We start from the raw sequence: 17932 nt of genomic DNA, 5'->3' as shown, positions 1-17932 counted from the left end.
TTGATCGCTGTGTGGCAATCCCTACAAACTCTAAGGTTTTTCATAACTCGGATGGGTACTCCTTCAGGTAGTTTTAAGAGACAATAAGCCACCGCGAGTCTCTCACTATGATATCTCAGGCTAGCAACTTTCTCTTCCTCGTCTACATTATGCAATGCATAGCTGCAATCAGAATTTTAGCCAGCTTCTCTCAATAACCCATCCAATATCTTCATAATCGATTCCTGCTCGGGATGGCTACACATACCCTTGCGAGTGAACGTGTGCACCTTATTCTCGACTTCAGTCCAGCTACAACCTGGTGATTTTCTTACCATCTTTGTCTTCATAACTTTTCTCAGTTCCGCACCATTTGCCCACCTACCTAGAGATGCATAACAGCATAAATGTTGGACAGCAAGATATAAGTCCCAGAATTCTCAGGTTCAATCTCTATGAGTTTCATTGCAAAAAATTCTGCTAAATCCAGCTGCGAGTGAGTTCTACATGCTCCTAATAGAGAACCCCAAACTGCAGCATCTGGTACAACAGTCATACTATCAATTATTTCCATAGCCTCATCAAACCGTCCTGCACGCCCAAGCATATCTACCATGCAAGCATAATGCGCGGTTATGGGCTTAACCCCAAAAACTGATTCCATAGATTCAAATATATTAAACCCTTCCTCAACCATCCCAGCGTAGCTGCATGCGGCGAGAGTTGCAACAAAGGTAACTTCGTTAGGCTCAGTACTACCAGACAAAGGCATCTCATAAAAAACTTTAACAGCTTCCTCTCCTAGACCGTGTGAGGCATAACCAGATAAGATTGAATTCCACATGATAATGTCCTTGGAAGGAAACATGTCAAAGATTAGCTTCGACTTCACAAGCTCGCCGCATTTAATGTACATGGTCATCAAAACAGACGCAACGTACACATCAGCATCAAACTGACATCTAACCAACTGAGCGTGGACCTGTGTTTACCATGGTGGAGGCTTTGATAAGCTGGCGCAGACCGAAAGAACGCTGATCAATGTTGGAAAAGTCAGCCTAAATCTTGGTTGACAAGTAAAGATAGAATACGATATTTAGCCAACTGGTATGATATCGACGTAACGAAACAAAGATACCACACAATCACATCGTAGTTGCTTAAACATTTCGTAAACAAATGAATGATAAAGGGGAGACTCGAGTGTATCGTCTTTGACTCTTCGTGTCTCTTAAAACTTCCTCCGTTTCACGTAGCTGGTAATAAATCTCCAAAACAATCTCTGAAAAACTCAACACAAAATCTGGAGTTCTTGAAAGATAAACCGATGGAGAAGGCAACTAAACAGACAATTCCTCTACTCACCCAATTCTCAATGAGAAACTTCAACCTTACACACAGGTTCTCTCATATCTCATTCAATTTTTGTGCTGCTAAAATACATAATAGATTGTCTTAATGAAAACTCTTAAATATCTAAATACGTAATAAATATTCCAGAATAGTTATGGCTCCGATGGGGAGATTGAGATCATATGGTAACGTTCAACACCCTCACGTCGCCTTGTATTACTCTCAGAGAACAACTCCGGGAGGTCTTCTCATCAGCGAAGCCACCGGAGTTTCTGAAACTGCAATGGCGTATCAAAACATGCCAGGGATATGGAGAAAAGAACAAATAGAAGCATGGAAGCCCATCGTTGACGCCGTTCATTCTCACGGCGGCGTCTTCTTCTGCCAGCTCTGGCACGCTGGTCGTGTTTCTCATCGAGGTTTATAAAAATAAAAAAAATAAAAACATCTTTTTTAGGATTTGGAGTTGCTAATCTTATTATGAATCTCATAATGAGTTTGATCATTGTGTGAATATTTGTAGATTGTCAGCCAAATCGAGAAGCTCCGGTCTCTTCTACGGATAAGCCATTCGCCAACGATCCATCGAGTGAGTATACACCTCCGAGAAGGCTAACAACTGATGAAATCCCCACCATTGTTAATGAGTTTCGTCTCGCTGCAAGAAACGCAATCGAAGCTGGTAAAAAAAAAAAATCCAAACTTTGAAATTGGATTGAATCAAACCCAAGAAGAAAGGTTCCAACTTTTTTTGTTTTCTTCCAGGTTTCGATGGAGTTGAGATCCATGGAGCTCACGGGTACTTGATTGACCAGTTCATGAAAGACTCTGTTAACGATCGAGTCGATGATTACGGAGGATCTCTAGAGAATCGATGCAGATTCGCTTTAGAAGTAATCGAAGCGGTGTCGAACGAGATAGGACCTGATCGCGTTGGAATCAGACTCTCACCGTTCGCTAATTACATGGAATCCGGAGATTCAGACCCTCAAAGATTAGGGCTTTACATGGCTAAGTCGCTCAACAGATTCGAGATACTCTACTGCCATATGGTTGAGCCGAGGATGAAAACAGCAAGTGAGATATTCGAATGCACGGAATCGCTTACGCCGATGAGAAAGGCGTTTGATGGAACGTTCATTGTCGCCGGGGGTTATACGAGAGAAGATGGGAACAAGGCGGTGGCGGAGGGAAGAGCTGATCTTGTGGCATACGGACGACTGTTCTTGGCTAATCCGGATTTGCCTAGAAGGTTCGAGCTCGATGCGCCGCTGACTAAGTATGACAGACCAAGTTTCTATAGTTTTGATCCTGTCGTGGGTTACACTGATTACCCTTTTCTTGAGACAATAGAGTAAATCTCTTGTCAGTTCAACTGTTATGTAAGTACTGTATGTCCAATGTGATGTAGCGAGGTTTACGTTCTTGATGGGCCTTATCCGGTGTTTGCGTGCCCATCAAGCAAGAGTCGGTGTTTGGTTTTATCGTTTTGATTTCTTCGTTTGCTAGGATAATTTCTATTGCGTTTGGCCTTATCTTTTCATTTAGGATCAAGTTTCGTGAGTCTTTACACAACTCTATAAATAGAGCTTGTGACCACCTATGTATTCCATCGTTGATTTGAGAATAAGAAAACCCAAAAACAGAGGCAATTTAATTTGCCCATCCTGTCGTGGGTTACACTGATTACCCTTTTCTCGACACTACAGAGTAAATCTCTTGTCTCTTGTCAGTTCAATTGTTATGTGACCTGGTTTATATGAAATCAGAACTTTGGATATATAAGAGTTGAGAGTTCAACCAATCCAACCAATTACAAAGGCTTAAAAACAAAAGCCTAAACAAAAAGAAAGTTTCATACTTGAAACAGAACAAGCACATAATAACAAGAATAATATCAGCTGCCGCAGAAGAAGTGGAAGGGAGTTGGTGGCGTCGAGTATTGCATTGATAATACTTTCATGGATACAATGGCGTTAGCCGTCTCGGTGTAGTGTATTCCGTCCCAGCTTATAAACCTAGAACCTTCTTCGCAACTTTTAGAGCCACCGTTCCCACACGTTATGTTCACATTGTAGTTATAAGGAGGCCCTCCATATCCGCAACACGCCATTAATGGTTTCTCAAAGCCTGCACAAACACAATTGCGTTTTTTAGATAACCATAATCATGGATACAACATGAATATTTGATTCTTTATATACACCTATGTATGACGTATCATTCCGTTATAACTAAATAAATCCAGTTTTCGGATATATTGCTTTAGGATATAAACAAACCGACCGATTGAAAAATGAATGTCACTTGGTTCAGGTTTATACATGCTTGATGCTAAACACAAATATGCTTAACGAAGTCAAATAAAAGAATGTTCTATGATGTCATAAACCGACTAATATGTAAGAAAGCTTACCGTAGTTGGTGGAGTTTGTGATGAGATCGTACTTGATGGCATAAATGTCGACATAGACAATGTTGGCCTCTCTCAGCTCTGTCCTCAGCTCTCCACACATATGATCCAATCCTTCGTTGAACAGCTTTGCAGCTGCGTTATAACTCACAAGACAACCGTGCTTATCGAAAACTTTGCTCTGAACCATTGAAAGTTTCTGAGGCAAACAACCTAAAGGTCCTGTATTGTGAACCCAAAATTTCCTCCCTCCTTCATCATACAATATCTGCAAAAGAAATTTCAACACTTCTACTTAATGTGTGTATGCTTTTATGTTAATTAAGTTACTCTACTGTTTTTATTTTATTTTAGTTAGTTGTAAAGAGCTTTGGCGTGTGAGTTTAAAAGAAACTGTTGCTTTAAAAGTGTGGATATAATGAAAACAGAGACCTAAATGAGAAAGTTTAGACCTTTATGGCACTTTTGATCTCAGATATAACGTTGGGAATAATAAGCTTGACAACCCGGGAGTAAGAAAGGCCTTTGGAAAATGAATTCGCAATATCATTCTGCCCGATATCGATCATGTACAACGCGTTTCTAAATCCACTCTCGCTAATCATCATTTCTTTCAAAGGATCTGCAAAAACACAATGTAAGGGTCATTTAGTATAAGAGTACAAGTACTAAGTTTATTGCTCTAAGGAGTTAGTAGTTACCAGATAGAGAGATATACCTGAAGTAGAAGCAAGCTCGAGTGCTCGGGATTTGAAATGAAGGAACTGCATGAGCTGAATGTTGAGAGCGAAAGGAACATATCTGGGAAGAGTAGAAGATCCAACGATGGCGAAGTTAGCACCGTTTTGGAACTTTGATCCAACCAATGAGTCTAGATATGGGTTCAACAGACTTGTATTCAAACTCTCGCCTGCAAATTAATTTCAAATTTATAGAATTATTACATTCGTTTAGTAGTATTAAAGTTGTTACACTTCAACTTCTTCACCAAATCACCGAGAGATTTTGATTCCAATCTAACACATGCGTAACAGTATTTAATCATCAACATGTGAATTCCGATTTGGACAAAAAACTAAACTCATTAAACTGCACGGCGCTGTTTTGTTTGTGTTTGACTCTTTTTTTTATTTAGTAACGAAATCTAACAGAGTGGGACCCGCTTTATTGATTGTGACATCTCCCATGTCTGAAATGGGACCCACTTTTTCTTGGATTAGATTTTCATCGTTTCAACGAAGTAATTTAATTGTGTCGTTTTGCGGGATTACGTAACGCGATTCTCATCCGTCGATTAAGATTTAGATCCGTTTCATCGGACGGTTGTCACAACTTGATTCCACTACCACTAAATCTCGACCGTCTAATATAATTACTAGAGTCAAGAGGAAGCTGACTTACAGAGGAAATCGATGACGAGTCGTCCGTCGGATAATCGACCGGTGGATCGTCGGAAAAAGGAGCGGCCGTTAGGGAGACCAATGTAGTAGCCGAGTCCGGCGGTGAGTCCACCGGTGTCGGAGTTTGAGTCTCCGAAGTTAAAGATCACAGGAGGATGTTGACATCCTTCAGCCACAGCCAAGTGATGTCGGGGATTAAAGATTACCGGCAGGAGAATGAAGAGGAAGAAAGTGTAGGAGTGAAGAGCCAGAGTAGCCATTGCAAGAACCAAGAAGAGACTGATCGATAGTACTAGTAGTGGTGTGAACGGAGAGCTTTTAAGTAGTGTGGGATCTTGTTTCTCTTACTTTAAGCTTTTTTATTAGTGTGATCCTTTTTATTTAATTTGAAATAATAAAGCCAAAGACTTTGTAGGTTGGTGGTTGATAGTGACAGACACATAACTCAAGCTTAGGCATATCGAGATCGATCGAGTCCCAATTTAGTTTCCCACCGTTGGGAAAAAAATAAGAGGATATGCGTGCGCTCCAATGTAGATCTAGGCTAAAACGTAACAAAGAATAAAACAAAAGAGAAACTACAGTGTAGTTTTCCAAACCGGTTCTTTTGGGGGTTAAATTAGTGTGATTGGTAGATTTATACAGTATATATACTTTTTTTTTTCCTTGACATCATCATACTTATATATACTTCTGCATGACGATTGGGCTTTTGTATCATAGAAATCTTTTTCCTTCTAATTCGAATTTAGCCCACACAAGGCCACAAATGAAGTGGACGCGATAGAATGAATCGATTTTGCACGGAAATTTACTTTTGTACGAAACAACAAAAAGATAAAACTAGAAGTCTAAAAATACGCGGCGAAAATTTTACGTTAGAACTTGGAAACCAAATAAGTAAGAGACACGAAAAATCAGTTGGACGCCAACGCTAGCTTATTTGACTTATGCAAATGACGCAGAAGCATTGTACTAATCATAACTAGTCATCTTCAATTTGGAAAGCATTTCGTGTGAAACCACTGAAATCCAGCAAGGATATGAATCATTACTAACTTCCTCAAATTTCAACAAGCATTAAATTTTTTCTACGTGTTGTGTTATATATGTTGTTTTTGCTTTTGGTACATCTACGTTTATATTTATTTGTTTCTACTCATGAGAAAAGACATTCTTGCTCACAGAAGTTACTGTACACCTAAGGAAAGGCCTTTAGCACTTTAAGCCCAAATAAATTTGATCACACGCACACACACACACACAGACACACTAACGCATATAAGAGAGGAGGGGGGGGGGGGGGGGGGGGGAATGTATGTTGTTTTGTAGTATATGAAATTTTCCATTACACATTTTACTTTAGATTACAAAACGTTATATAAATCACCAACACAAGAAAAAAAAATTCAATCATTTTTGGAAATTGGTTAGTTAAAAATAAGTGTGTATAAAAAAAATCAATGAAACATGTAATAATATTGATAAAATGTACTGCATTTAATTAAATTCTATACTGAATTTAGAAAAACTATTTGCACACGCCGTGTAGAGCCAGATGGTACATGGTTATATTTATACCACATAAGATATGTGGTATTTAATTAATATATATATTTTTATAATTCATGCTTAATTTCCTTTTTTTGGGACATAAAATAGTATACCATAATTACCAACAAAAAAAAGTAGTTAAAAGAGTGATAAAATGTAAATTAATTAAGATGATACTAATTCGATAATGATCATATATATAATCAAGCGAAAAACCAAATCCTTGATTTAATATTACAGAAACGAGTTTTATCAAAGTAGAATTGGTTGCTTGAAGCTTGAGAAAGACATTCATGCATTCTCCTACCATTCATTCACAAGCTCCACCAAACCCCATGAAAAAACGGAAACCAAATAAAGGGACTGAAAAGAGGAAATAAGTTTTTCTTTTTCTTACAAAACGCCAATTCAGATTATCATAGTAATCAACAAGAAGAAAAGTTATATAAATTGCCAAAAATATCAAATGATACATATCATCTATTGTTTCGTGTTCTTATGCCCTAAGGAGAGCACAAGTGTTACAAGCAAACTTCATCCTCGAACCGTTTCTCACCTTTCTGTTTAAAACATCTCTCTTTCTTTCTCTCTATCTCTCTATATATATTTATATAAATATAAATAAATAAATACATATATATGTATATATATATATATATATGTGTCTTGGGCTATAAATATATAAGGTTGAACCACAGTAGAGAGATAGATTTGGGGGAAATTAATAAATATTATAGAGAACCCACCTCTCTCTTTTTTTTCTTTCTTGTTCTCTCCACCTATTATTATTGATTAGTAATAGTGAGAGAGACATACATAGAGATATATAAACACATATTAAACTGTAAGAATAAAATAAACGAGAGAGAGAGAGAGATGGGTAAATCAAGAGATTTGTTGCCGTTCTTGGCGATGGTGTTGGTGCAAATCGGCTACGCAGGTATGAACATTACGTCGAAGATGGCTATGGAGGCAGGCATGAAGCCTCTCATTCTGGTCGCTTATCGCCAAATATTTGCCACTATCGCGACGTTTCCGGTCGCATTTTTTCTCGAAAGGTAGAAAATCATACTAATATCTATTATACATATACATATGATTTTGATCAACTAACGATTTTGAACATGCATGAAACTATGATCTTAAAATTTGCATCCATAAAATGTTGTATTTGTGTTTGTTTACCTTGAATGGCATTGTTATAAAAATGTTCTTACTAATTACTTTTTTTTGAGTCAAATTAATCAAGGTTTTAAGCTGTGAGTCTATGTACGTATTACTAGAAAAAGATCAGCGAGAGATGCTAAACTTTGATTGTCATAAACCAGACAATAATAATTCTTTTAGGATTGCGTTTGGGTTAAATTGAATATCTAAAAGTGTGTGTTTTAAGTTCGTCTTAATTGCGAAAGTACAAAACGATGACATCATTCATCAACGAGTGAGTCTGTTGTATAACGATTTTGCGTCTTCGAGCTTTCGGAAGTCACCTAAATTAATTACTTTCCAAAGTTTAAGAAATAAAGCTTTTATTAAATTCATTGACATAGAAGTACCGGTTACATTTAAAGTCTTTTTCTCTTTTCTTTTTTTGGTCAAGATTCTTTCACATACTGTATATGGTAATAAATTAATCAATCAGTTTTAGCATTTGAATAGGTTTAAAATAAATTTTATTTCCATTATTTATATTTTTGACAACTAATTAATATCCATTTAGAGTATTTAAAAGTTAAAATGATAAATAATATTCCCTCCGTTTCAAAATATAAGATATTTTAGAAAATTTTTTTGTTTCATAATATAAGATGTTTTCAAGTTTCCATGCAACTTTTAGATTAGTTTAGTATTTTATATTATGCAGTATTGTTTCTGATTGGTTGAAATTGTTAAAAGTAAAGACTTTTTAATTTGCGTGTTTTAGTTAAAACAACTTATATTTTGAAATGAAGTGAGTAATTAAGAAGAAGAGTTTAGCACGACATCGTTTTATTGTCGTACCTGAGACTACGATATAAATACGCATAATATGTGGTAAGTTAAAGATTTCGGGAATCGCTTAGTTGAATTTAGAATAAGAAAAAGTGGTATAGTGCCAAAGATAAATAACTTTAAAATTGTGTTTTTTTTCTTTATTGAAATTAGTGTTTACCGTTAGTTTTACAATATCTCCGGTACTGTCAATCATTTTGGTCGTATGTGGAAACCTAAGTAATTACATTATCATTAATTCCGTTTACCGAGAGAAAGAAATGAGAAATGTGACGCAGTCTAGCTCACACAATCCACGCACGCGTCACACGTTTTTCTTTCTTAAACCGAAACACATGCAGACAACACAAACTATGATGCTAGGGCCTAGGTGAGTTAAGCGTCCTCAGGTGCCGTGCCAACTTAATTTGCCAGGACACGTGCTTGCTTATACGATGCCGTTTCACTCTCTTACTCTACTAACTTTCTATGATGATTGAATTTGATTATTTTTCTTTCAGTCATTGAATTATCAGTCTAAATCCTCTTATCTTAAGTCTTAACCCTAAATCTGAAATTATAAATGAATCAAGCTTTCCATCATTAATTTATTCCTTGATATCTTCTTATAAAACGAGTTCAAGTCGCAATTGGACTGGTTTGGGTTTTGGTATGAAAAAACACTGTTTCCATACTAAACGAATTAACTGGTTAATTGATTGATGACTAATGAAAAAGTTCCGTACACGGTTTCTTGTGCAGGAAGACAAGACCGAAGATCACACTAAAGGTTCTTGTCCAAATCTTCTTCTGTTCCATGACCGGGTATCTACATACACCTTGCCTACTAATTTACAATTTTTTTTTGTTGTTCAACCTTAACAATCTTTTTAAAAACTGTTTAAAACTAGTCCTACATTGGTTCTTAATTACCAGGAAAAAAGTCCTAATAGATTAAACCTTGATTTAATATGCAGTGCGACTGGAAACCAAGTGCTATACTTCATAGGACTTCAGAATTCATCTCCGACCGTTGCTTGTGCCTTAACTAATCTCTTACCAGCGGTTACGTTCCTCCTCGCCGCAATATTCAGGTATACGAAATTACTCTTAATAAACCAAGTCTTCATCAAACAGAACTCTCTGTTTTGACTGCTAACACAAAATTATGTTTCAGACAAGAAACCGTAGGGATCAAGAAGGCATCAGGACAAGCCAAAGTGATAGGGACGCTAGTATGTGTGATCGGAGCCATGGTTCTCTCCTTCTACCATGGTCACACCCTCGGCATTGGAGAGTCCAAGATCCATTGGGCCTATGCTGAAAACATCACAAGCCAAGGTTCCAGTTCTAGCAGTTCTAACTTCTTCTTGGGACCTTTTCTTATTATGGCTGCTGCCGTTTCTTGGGCCGCTTGGTTCATTATCCAGGTAACCTTTTTTTCTTACACAGGTTTATCTTATGTACATAGTTTCATAAAGTTTCAGAACGTTATACATCATATTGTGTGTGTGCATATACTTTTAAAGTTAGTTAATTTTTAAGAATATAATTTTGGTTACAGACGAAGATGAGTGAGACATTTGCAGCACCATACACGAGCACACTTCTAATGTGTTTGATGGGAAGTATCCAATGTGGAGCCATCGCTTTGATCACCGATCACAAAGTCTCTGATTGGTCTCTCAGCTCTCCTCTACGCTTCATATCCGCTCTTTACGCCGTAAGTCCATATACTACTACTATATACATTAATACATATGCTATGAATTAAGCTAGCTAGTATATATGATATATTAATATAAAACGCGGATGCAGGGAGTGGTGGCGTCTGCGTTAGCGTTCTGCCTAATGTCATGGGCGATGCAGAGGAAAGGTCCTCTTTACGTCTCTGTTTTCAGCCCTTTACTTCTCGTAGTGGTCGCCATTTTCAGCTGGACACTTCTTGACGAGAAACTCTACACCGGCACGTATGTTTCCATATACCTTTATCTCTCTCTCTATATAAATGGGGATCGGATGATGATTAGTTTGTATGATTATTATATGTATATCAGGTTTTTGGGATCAGCACTTGTGATTATTGGCCTCTATGGCGTATTGTGGGGGAAAGACAGAGAGGTGTCTGAGAAGGAAGAAGAAGCAGAGAGGGTGAAACAACAGCAACGTAAAGTCAAAAGTGAGAGTAATGAAGATATTGAGTCGAGATTACCGGTCGCATCTAGTGGAAATGGTTCCACAGGACCTATATCGCCTTAAAACAAGTTGATTGATAGCTTCTTTATCATATATAAGTATGAGCTATGAATGAACCTTTTGGTGATTTATGCTGTCTAAGTTACTGCAACTAAAATTGAATATCCATTTCCGGAATGTGTTTAATTTTATATCCCATTTTGAGGCCAATGATGGAGTGGTTGATATGTGTGTTATTTGGAGTCTGCATTCAATGGACACTACACATACAATATCTCTAATCATGATCTCTGTTCAAGAATACATAAATTAACTCTGTCACAGCCTCACTGTATTACAGACCTTCAATATTCATAGACCCAAATGTAAAGTAGTTAGTTTAGACAGAGGGTTCCGGTTTGTGGAAGTCAACTACAATTGGCGGTCACGGTTTAATCCTGGTTTAGTAACTCAAGTGTATGGTGAATTTAAAAATAATGAAAAACAGAGTTGTTTGTTCTGTTACTTCTCGATTGCGACTTGCAAGTATTATCTCGGTTCATGTACCTTCAATCGATGGAGATAGTCGATTTTCAGGAAGACTTGGCCAAGATTAGGCTTGCTGGAAAGAGATATTTACATGGAGGAGCACATGCGATATAGTTTTCATACTTACAGAACGATTTGGACTAGTTGAAGGCACTAATTTAGACGTGTGCCAATTGGTTGTAGATCAATCAAGAACAACCTATTGACATTTATTAAAATTAACTTATGTTTCCAAAAAATAAATAATTAAAGCATACACCCATTAGTTGACCGGCTGATTAGGCGATAAGATCAAAGAATCCATAAAAGGACAAAGCAATCAAATCTTATACTAATCTTTTTGCAAAAAGGTAAAAACACTTATAGAAGAAGCTATTTCTATTCTATATATCCCAAATTCTTATCCTTATCAACTTCAATTCAACCTTAAACGAAAACATATACTATTAATCATAATATTTTATGTAAACATTAACAATATTTTTGTAAACATTTTGCTTCTACTATGTTTCAACATTAAGATTATGAAGAAACCATTTGACAAACGATCTGTTCCATGGATGATAAGATCATGGTCTGTCTGTTTCTCTCAATCAGAGGATTGATCTCATAACCGGGCACATTGAAATCTGTCTTACATATACCAATAGCCTTAGAAACTTTGTTTTGGACCTTGAAGATCTTACTGTAGTGAGCTTGATTGAAGAAAGATATAGCATTAGTGAAGGCCAAGTTCACAATCGAGTAAGCGTCAGCGCACATTTGAAGATCTTGCCTCTCGTCTCCAGCATTATCGAGGAGTGTGCTGATGAAGAAATTAGTGTTTGCCGAGAACCTTTCAGCTTCTCTCACTGTCACGTTCATGAGATCTTTGTTGCTTGGGGCAGGAGTAGCCAGGTTCTTGACCAAAACACTACTGCAGAATTTGATATCCGTTGTCATTTTGCAGATTCCGTTGACCATTTTTTGAGTTTTTCCATCGAGATTATTAGCTTCTGCAACGGAGAGCGCGAGTATGATCGCCAAAACTGTCGATAGAATGCTATGCATTTTCATGTTTGTTTCTTTTTGTTAATTGTGAGTGTGGTCCTTTGAGAATGAAAAATTTTGATCTTTATATTTGAAAATCAGTCAAAGGTCAAAAGTCTTCGTGAGTTACCAAAAATTTGGTGTCAGAATTTGTGAATTCAAGGAAAAAAACATTTCCAAAAATATGACATTTGTTCATTCATTTACCTGGACAAAAAATTAAAGTTTATGAACTATTTAAGTTGACCAAATAAATTAAGAAATTATTTTATGTTTTTGTTTGTGGTCTCGGATCACAGAATCTGCTCCTTAGGTCAGTGTGTAAAAGTCAATGGTTATGGGCCAATGAAAAAACCAACTTCTTTTTTTGAATAAAATGTACAAAGCGTTTCTACATCGAGTGCATCAATCTTTGATAAACTTTCGAAAAAACCAAATTAGATCTTAAATCTAACGGGCCAATGAAAAAAACCAACTTAAATTGATAACTTTTGTCAAGATTTTAAATTTAAGAAAATATAATATTTGGTTTGGCTACGTTTGTGATGTATAGGAAACTTTTTTAACTAATCAGAAAAAGATTTGGTTTGACTACTTTAATTGTTCGCATCTTAGTAACACGAATATGCAAATGAGTATAGCAATCAATAATTCCTCAGGCTTTTTAAATGGTTGATAATGTTGACGAGATCTAACTAGCTAGAGGGTAGAGAAGGTGAATGCGTCGAATAATGTTGTTGATGTGATGACCAAACCAGTCTATCGCGGTTAAGTTTTAACATTGCTTAGATTTAATCTAAATTTATCAATAACAATAGTACTATGCCGAACTTCAATTCTGATGGTGATTCACAACAACTCTTACACAATTAGACTACAAAATCTTGGTCAATCATTATTATTTGTTTTCGATGTAAATTAATAAACATTTATTCTAATTTATTGTATTCGGATGATTATCCATTAATTTATTTTTGAACGATTGTTATAAAAATAACAAGATAAGAAATGCATGCTTAATTCTTTTGTTATAACTTTTATATTATTGAAACTTTAGCTGTTACAAACCCATTGATTAATATGTTTCTCTTAATAACTGAAAATCTGCGGAATAACTACTGATCTAATCAAGGAAGCCTTTCCATTTTTTACCATATATCCAGAAACCGCAGACATGGTGATCAATATTCTCATAACTCTCTTCTTCTCAATTAGAGGGTCTTTGTAAGGAGGAATAAGAAAATCGGTCCTACAACGGTCCAAGATCTTGGCTGTGGAGAAAATGATTTTAACCATACGTTCGTACTCTCCTTTTGAAAATAGAAAGCGAATCTCTAAGAAACTAGTGGTCTCTCTATTATAAACTGCACGACAAGTCTTGAGACAATTCTTCTTCTTAGGGCCGGGCCATTCGCGGAGTATGTTATCGATGAAAATATAAGTATCATTGGCCTGATCCGTAGCGGTGTGAAATATGAGACCGGTGAGTTCTTTGAGAGTAGCCGTTGGTGCCTTCAATTTTTCATGGATGATTTTACTGCAAAATCCATAGTCTTCGTTTTCTACGCAGATACTATTGATCAGTGCTTCAGTTGGTCCATCGGCTTCGACTGCTTCAATATGAGGAGTAAAAATGTAAAAAACAAGAACGAACACGAAAAAAATGCATCGCGGGAATTTCATAATTTTTTGTATTTAAACTTTAGGAGAGATTGTGTTTTATATATAGGTTCTTGAATAACATGTTAAATAGTTGTAGTAGCTTATCCTTTATGTATGTTTTTCTTTAATAATTGGGCATCTAAAATTACTGAGTCAACATTGTAGGAAAATGAAGAGCTTACCAAATAAAAATATAGCAGGTCAAGTACTATAAGTTTTTATTTTTTAAGAATGTTTATAAATTATAAATAAGTTTTGAATATATTTTCAAGTGTCATTTACTAAGATACTAGTAGTAGGATACGTATAAAAATAAAAGGATCGAAAAAGATTAGAACATCCGGTAAAATATGGATCCTATCGTAATTCGTCTCATATATATTCATGGGATATCTTAATTAGTGATTACCAAAGCGAAGAAGATTTAAAAAAGAAAAAAAATTGTTGGAGTAATTAACAAAACTATACTATTCGTAGAATATATTTTAGGAAGAGAACATAAAAGGTACAAGAGGGTTTGATGATAAAAAAAACTCCTCTAAGCTCAAGGAAAAACAGTAAATTAAGCACAATTTCATATGATATCCTAATTAAACATCATCAGTTTCACAAACTAATAGCAAACAGATGTTGAGAAGAACCTAGCACAGCCCTCCTTCACAATTAAAGTTGTCTAGGCCGCGGATGGAGCTTTGGCGCAGTGAAGCACAGCAGCCTCACACAAGTCTGTAAAGAACTGTGGAATGGTTTGCTTTTTCTTTTGGACATCTTCTTTTTGTCCGCAATGCACATTTACGTTCTTGTAATCAAGAGACTCGTCGTTGTAAATTTCCCACCATTTCTCTACAAGCATCTTGATGTCTTCTCTCTCCATATTTTCTTCTTGGCCAGTGAACCTGATATAAACAGAGAAGCAACTTCAGTTTTTTCATCTTCTTAATTTTATTCTTTAAAAATGTATCAAGAAGATAATTAGATCCTATACCTCCACGGCTTAGCACCAGCTGCACAGTAATGAACAACCTTGGCTTCATTTAGCTCTATGTTCTCCGGATGCCTCCAGAGCATAGCCAAGACAAGATTATATACTGGTGGAATCGGCTTGTATATATCTTTGAAGTACATGTTCAAGAAATCCTATAAAAACACACAAACCAATTTAATCTTATATAGTTTTAAACTAAGGTATAGTTCAAACCTATAAATATTTTATAATGAAACATCCCCGTGTATGTGTGAATTTGTTTACCTGTTCAGCAAAAGGTGTGGGAGGGACAACTTTGAGAGTCTCCAAAAGGTTGTAGTAAGTGGGGAGGCTTGGTTCGTAGACGAACATTCCGGCGTTGAAGTACAACGGTGGCTTAGGACCAAGCTGCTCCGTCTCTGGCCACGTCACCTTGTCCGGACACTGTTGGCAGTAGCCGATCTTGTATTGAGGAGTGTGGCTCCATGTCTTCTCGCAGAAACAGTCTTTAACAGCGTAGAAACTGCCGTCAGGAAGATCGAACAAGTGATCTATGTTCTCAAACACTTGTATGTCTCCGTCTAAGTATATCAGCCTGCTGTACTCGACAAACTGCATCCACATAGTTATTATTAAGTTACAATCTCAACTCATATTTTCATTTTTTTATATATGATAATTTTGATATAGAAACATAGCATGTATATACCTCCCAAATGCGGAGCTTGGAGTAATTGAGGACGTAGTAAGCCATAGCGAACTGGGTTTGGTTATCTGGTGGGTTAACCGGCTGAATGTCCTTGACGATGCAGCCTTGATCCACTAGCTGTCTACGGTGATCAGCCGGCACGTCGGGTAACACAGCAACCACTAATGGGTACTTGCTATTAGCTTTCCTCAGCCCTTTAGCCAGACCAACGACTCCTTTCACGTAGCCTCCGTTCCCAGCAAGAAAAGTCACGTACGCCCTATTCTTTCCTCCGTAGCTCAACTTGTTGTTGTTCATCTCAGGTGCCATCTCTTGTCGGAGAATTATAGCTAGAAAGACTATCGAAGAGAAAGAGAAATTATTAATTCTTAGTGATGCCTTGAGTTGTTGATTATAGTGATTTGATAGTTGATGAGAGAAACCAAGGGTGGCTTTTATAGGATGTGAAGGCCGTCATTATGGATAATTAATAAAATGCTAATTAGCCATCCACCCAAAGGGAGGCTTTCTAGACTCGTGCTATTAATGCATGCTATATACATTGCTACTTAATTAGAAGTAGCGGGAAATAATGACGTGGTGGTATTAAGACACGTGTCACGCACTTTGGCAACTAATTAGTGAGGTGGGGTCTAAAATACTACCACGTGTGTCACGAAATATTGTGATTGGTTCGACCGTCTCGGTATGATTTCATACAAGGCTGAGATAATGCCACGTGGAAAAGAGAGCCCACTAATAAGAAGCTGAGGGAAACATTGATTGGTTGTAGTTAACTGACACCATGCTATTGCTATTGCTACTCGTTGTTCAGTAATCTTTTTTTGTCCGACTCATGACCGACCTACTATTTATGTAGTTGGTTATTCATATCACGTTGATATTTTTTTCTTTTTCATAGCGTCAAGATTTTAGTATATAAAAAAAGACTAAAAGTTTTTCCTTTTTGTTGTTGTCAACAGGCCAAAAACCAAAAAAAGGCATACAAATATCGTATTATTTAGTTTATAACATTACAATTTTTCTTTTTAGTCAAGTTGCATAGTTAGTTTTCTTCGAGTTGAGATTGCATCAAGTAATGTAAGCTTGCACGCTAAAACTTTGGCTGTCAATAAATTTTTGAGTTAAACTGCTGTATAGAATATAGATAGTGCTAAAAAAAATTGTTTACAACTTTATGACAACGGATCATGATTTTAAGTTTATATAAACATACGGAATTATGAGGAGTATAAGGTGTGGCAATAGTTACAAAAAATTGTTTGTTGACTAGTTGTGGACTGAACTTACCCCAAAAAGAAAGAAAGAGAGAACTACCAATTGCTCATGAGATGACAAAAATTATTTTTGAGAGATCGGATCAAGTTCGTGTCTACAATATATTATCGTTCAGGCAGTTTTTCTGATATTTGGATAGTGTTCTTGTGCAATTTGATATTTGATATTTTTCCTCAAGCTAAATTCCAAAAAAAATTGATATTTTTCCTTAAGCCAAATTCCATGGATCATCACCGGCTGACCAGTAGCTGCCTTAGTGTGGTGGAGGCGTTTTTAGAATTTTTAATCTAAAGAGTAGCACTGTAACATTTTGTCGTACCGACATATAACTGGAAAAGATAAAAACGTACCGACATAGAAAAAGAATAGAGAAGAAGAAAAAATTATTATGATATTCAATTACTTTTATATAGAGTTAGGAATTTGACTAATACTCTGGTGCTGCCAAAAGAAAGAAGACTAATTCGTTTTTGTAGTGTATATATATATTACTCCACAAGATTACGACCTGCGGTGGCCAAACCTCTCCTTACCAAAAACACGATGAACGAACCCCCCACAAATTGCAACTCTGGGACCAAAAATAAATTAACGTTGAATGGGGAGTTTTCCGGTCATTGTTATCACATAGTGACTGTTTTGTTGCGGTTGGACGACACCTTTTTTTTTTTTTTTTGCGGTAACGTATTTCTGTCAATATTTTTCGAATTGTCTAAAATTACACATTGAAGATGTTTCCATTTGAAGATCAGGGTCCACATGGTTTTTGGAAATTGTACATGATAACGAAACAAAAACAATAATAATTCACCCGTTGATGTGATGCAGCATCTTATTTTAAATTGGAAAGGACATATTAAGGCTCCAGTTATTTTTGTTTGCGTAGCATCCTTTTT

General features: G+C 36.4%; 7 protein-coding genes across 8 annotated transcripts; 2 read left to right on the top strand and 5 right to left on the bottom strand.

Moving 5' to 3' along the window:
- The first annotated feature begins 39 nt into the window (after positions 1-39).
- LOC104739533 (putative 12-oxophytodienoate reductase-like protein 1) lies at positions 40-3025 on the top strand. Of its 2 annotated transcripts, none has more exons than XM_010459923.3 (4): positions 40-1380; positions 1559-1751; positions 1856-2014; positions 2098-3025. In XM_010459923.3, exons 2-4 carry the CDS (start codon positions 1616-1618, stop codon positions 2688-2690), a joined length of 888 nt encoding a protein of 295 aa, XP_010458225.2. In that variant the 5' UTR covers positions 40-1380; positions 1559-1615; the 3' UTR covers positions 2691-3025. The 2 variants fall into 2 exon arrangements, with proteins under 2 accessions (XP_010458225.2, XP_010458224.2); XM_010459922.3 differs by having other exon boundaries at positions 1480-1751.
- On the bottom strand, positions 365-895 carry LOC109128879 (pentatricopeptide repeat-containing protein At1g09410, mitochondrial-like). Its single transcript, XM_019236059.2, has one exon. The coding sequence runs from the start codon at positions 893-895 to the stop codon at positions 365-367; it is 531 nt and encodes a 176-aa protein (XP_019091604.2).
- Positions 3026-3086: 61 nt separating the features above from the next.
- On the bottom strand, positions 3087-5732 carry LOC104739531 (GDSL esterase/lipase At1g09390). The gene is made up of 5 exons (XM_010459919.3): positions 5147-5732; positions 4464-4655; positions 4198-4367; positions 3749-4013; positions 3087-3462 (listed from the first exon to the last, which is right to left on the bottom strand). The coding sequence occupies exons 1-5, from the start codon at positions 5403-5405 to the stop codon at positions 3230-3232; spliced, it is 1119 nt and encodes a 372-aa protein (XP_010458221.2). The 5' UTR covers positions 5406-5732; the 3' UTR covers positions 3087-3229.
- A 1575-nt stretch (positions 5733-7307) lies between these two features.
- LOC104739530 (WAT1-related protein At1g09380) lies at positions 7308-11076 on the top strand. The gene is made up of 7 exons (XM_010459918.3): positions 7308-7757; positions 9433-9495; positions 9648-9764; positions 9848-10100; positions 10235-10393; positions 10489-10640; positions 10728-11076. The coding sequence occupies exons 1-7, from the start codon at positions 7576-7578 to the stop codon at positions 10927-10929; spliced, it is 1128 nt and encodes a 375-aa protein (XP_010458220.1). The 5' UTR covers positions 7308-7575; the 3' UTR covers positions 10930-11076.
- Positions 11077-11813: 737 nt separating this feature from the next.
- On the bottom strand, positions 11814-12493 carry LOC104739529 (uncharacterized). Its single transcript, XM_010459917.3, has one exon. It carries the CDS (start codon positions 12448-12450, stop codon positions 11917-11919), a length of 534 nt encoding a protein of 177 aa, XP_010458219.2. The 5' UTR covers positions 12451-12493; the 3' UTR covers positions 11814-11916.
- Positions 12494-13443: 950 nt separating this feature from the next.
- LOC104743194 (uncharacterized) lies at positions 13444-14147 on the bottom strand. The gene has a single exon (XM_010464303.2). The coding sequence runs from the start codon at positions 14104-14106 to the stop codon at positions 13513-13515; it is 594 nt and encodes a 197-aa protein (XP_010462605.1). The 5' UTR covers positions 14107-14147; the 3' UTR covers positions 13444-13512.
- Positions 14148-14529: 382 nt separating this feature from the next.
- Positions 14530-16163, bottom strand: LOC104739528 (galactinol synthase 3-like). The gene is made up of 4 exons (XM_087484334.1): positions 15759-16163; positions 15335-15661; positions 15071-15222; positions 14530-14981 (listed from the first exon to the last, which is right to left on the bottom strand). Exons 1-4 carry the CDS (start codon positions 16065-16067, stop codon positions 14759-14761), a joined length of 1011 nt encoding a protein of 336 aa, XP_087340460.1. The 5' UTR covers positions 16068-16163; the 3' UTR covers positions 14530-14758.
- Positions 16164-17932: the final 1769 nt, after the last annotated feature.

The sequence above is a fragment of the Camelina sativa genome, chromosome 14 (assembly GCF_030686135.1).
Source record: "Camelina sativa cultivar CO46 ecotype springtype chromosome 14, ASM3068613v1".
NCBI classification, from domain to species: Eukaryota; Viridiplantae; Streptophyta; class Magnoliopsida; order Brassicales; family Brassicaceae; genus Camelina; species Camelina sativa.
The sequence above is the reverse complement of the archived record's forward strand: the minus strand, read 5'-3'. Positions and strand labels throughout refer to the sequence as shown.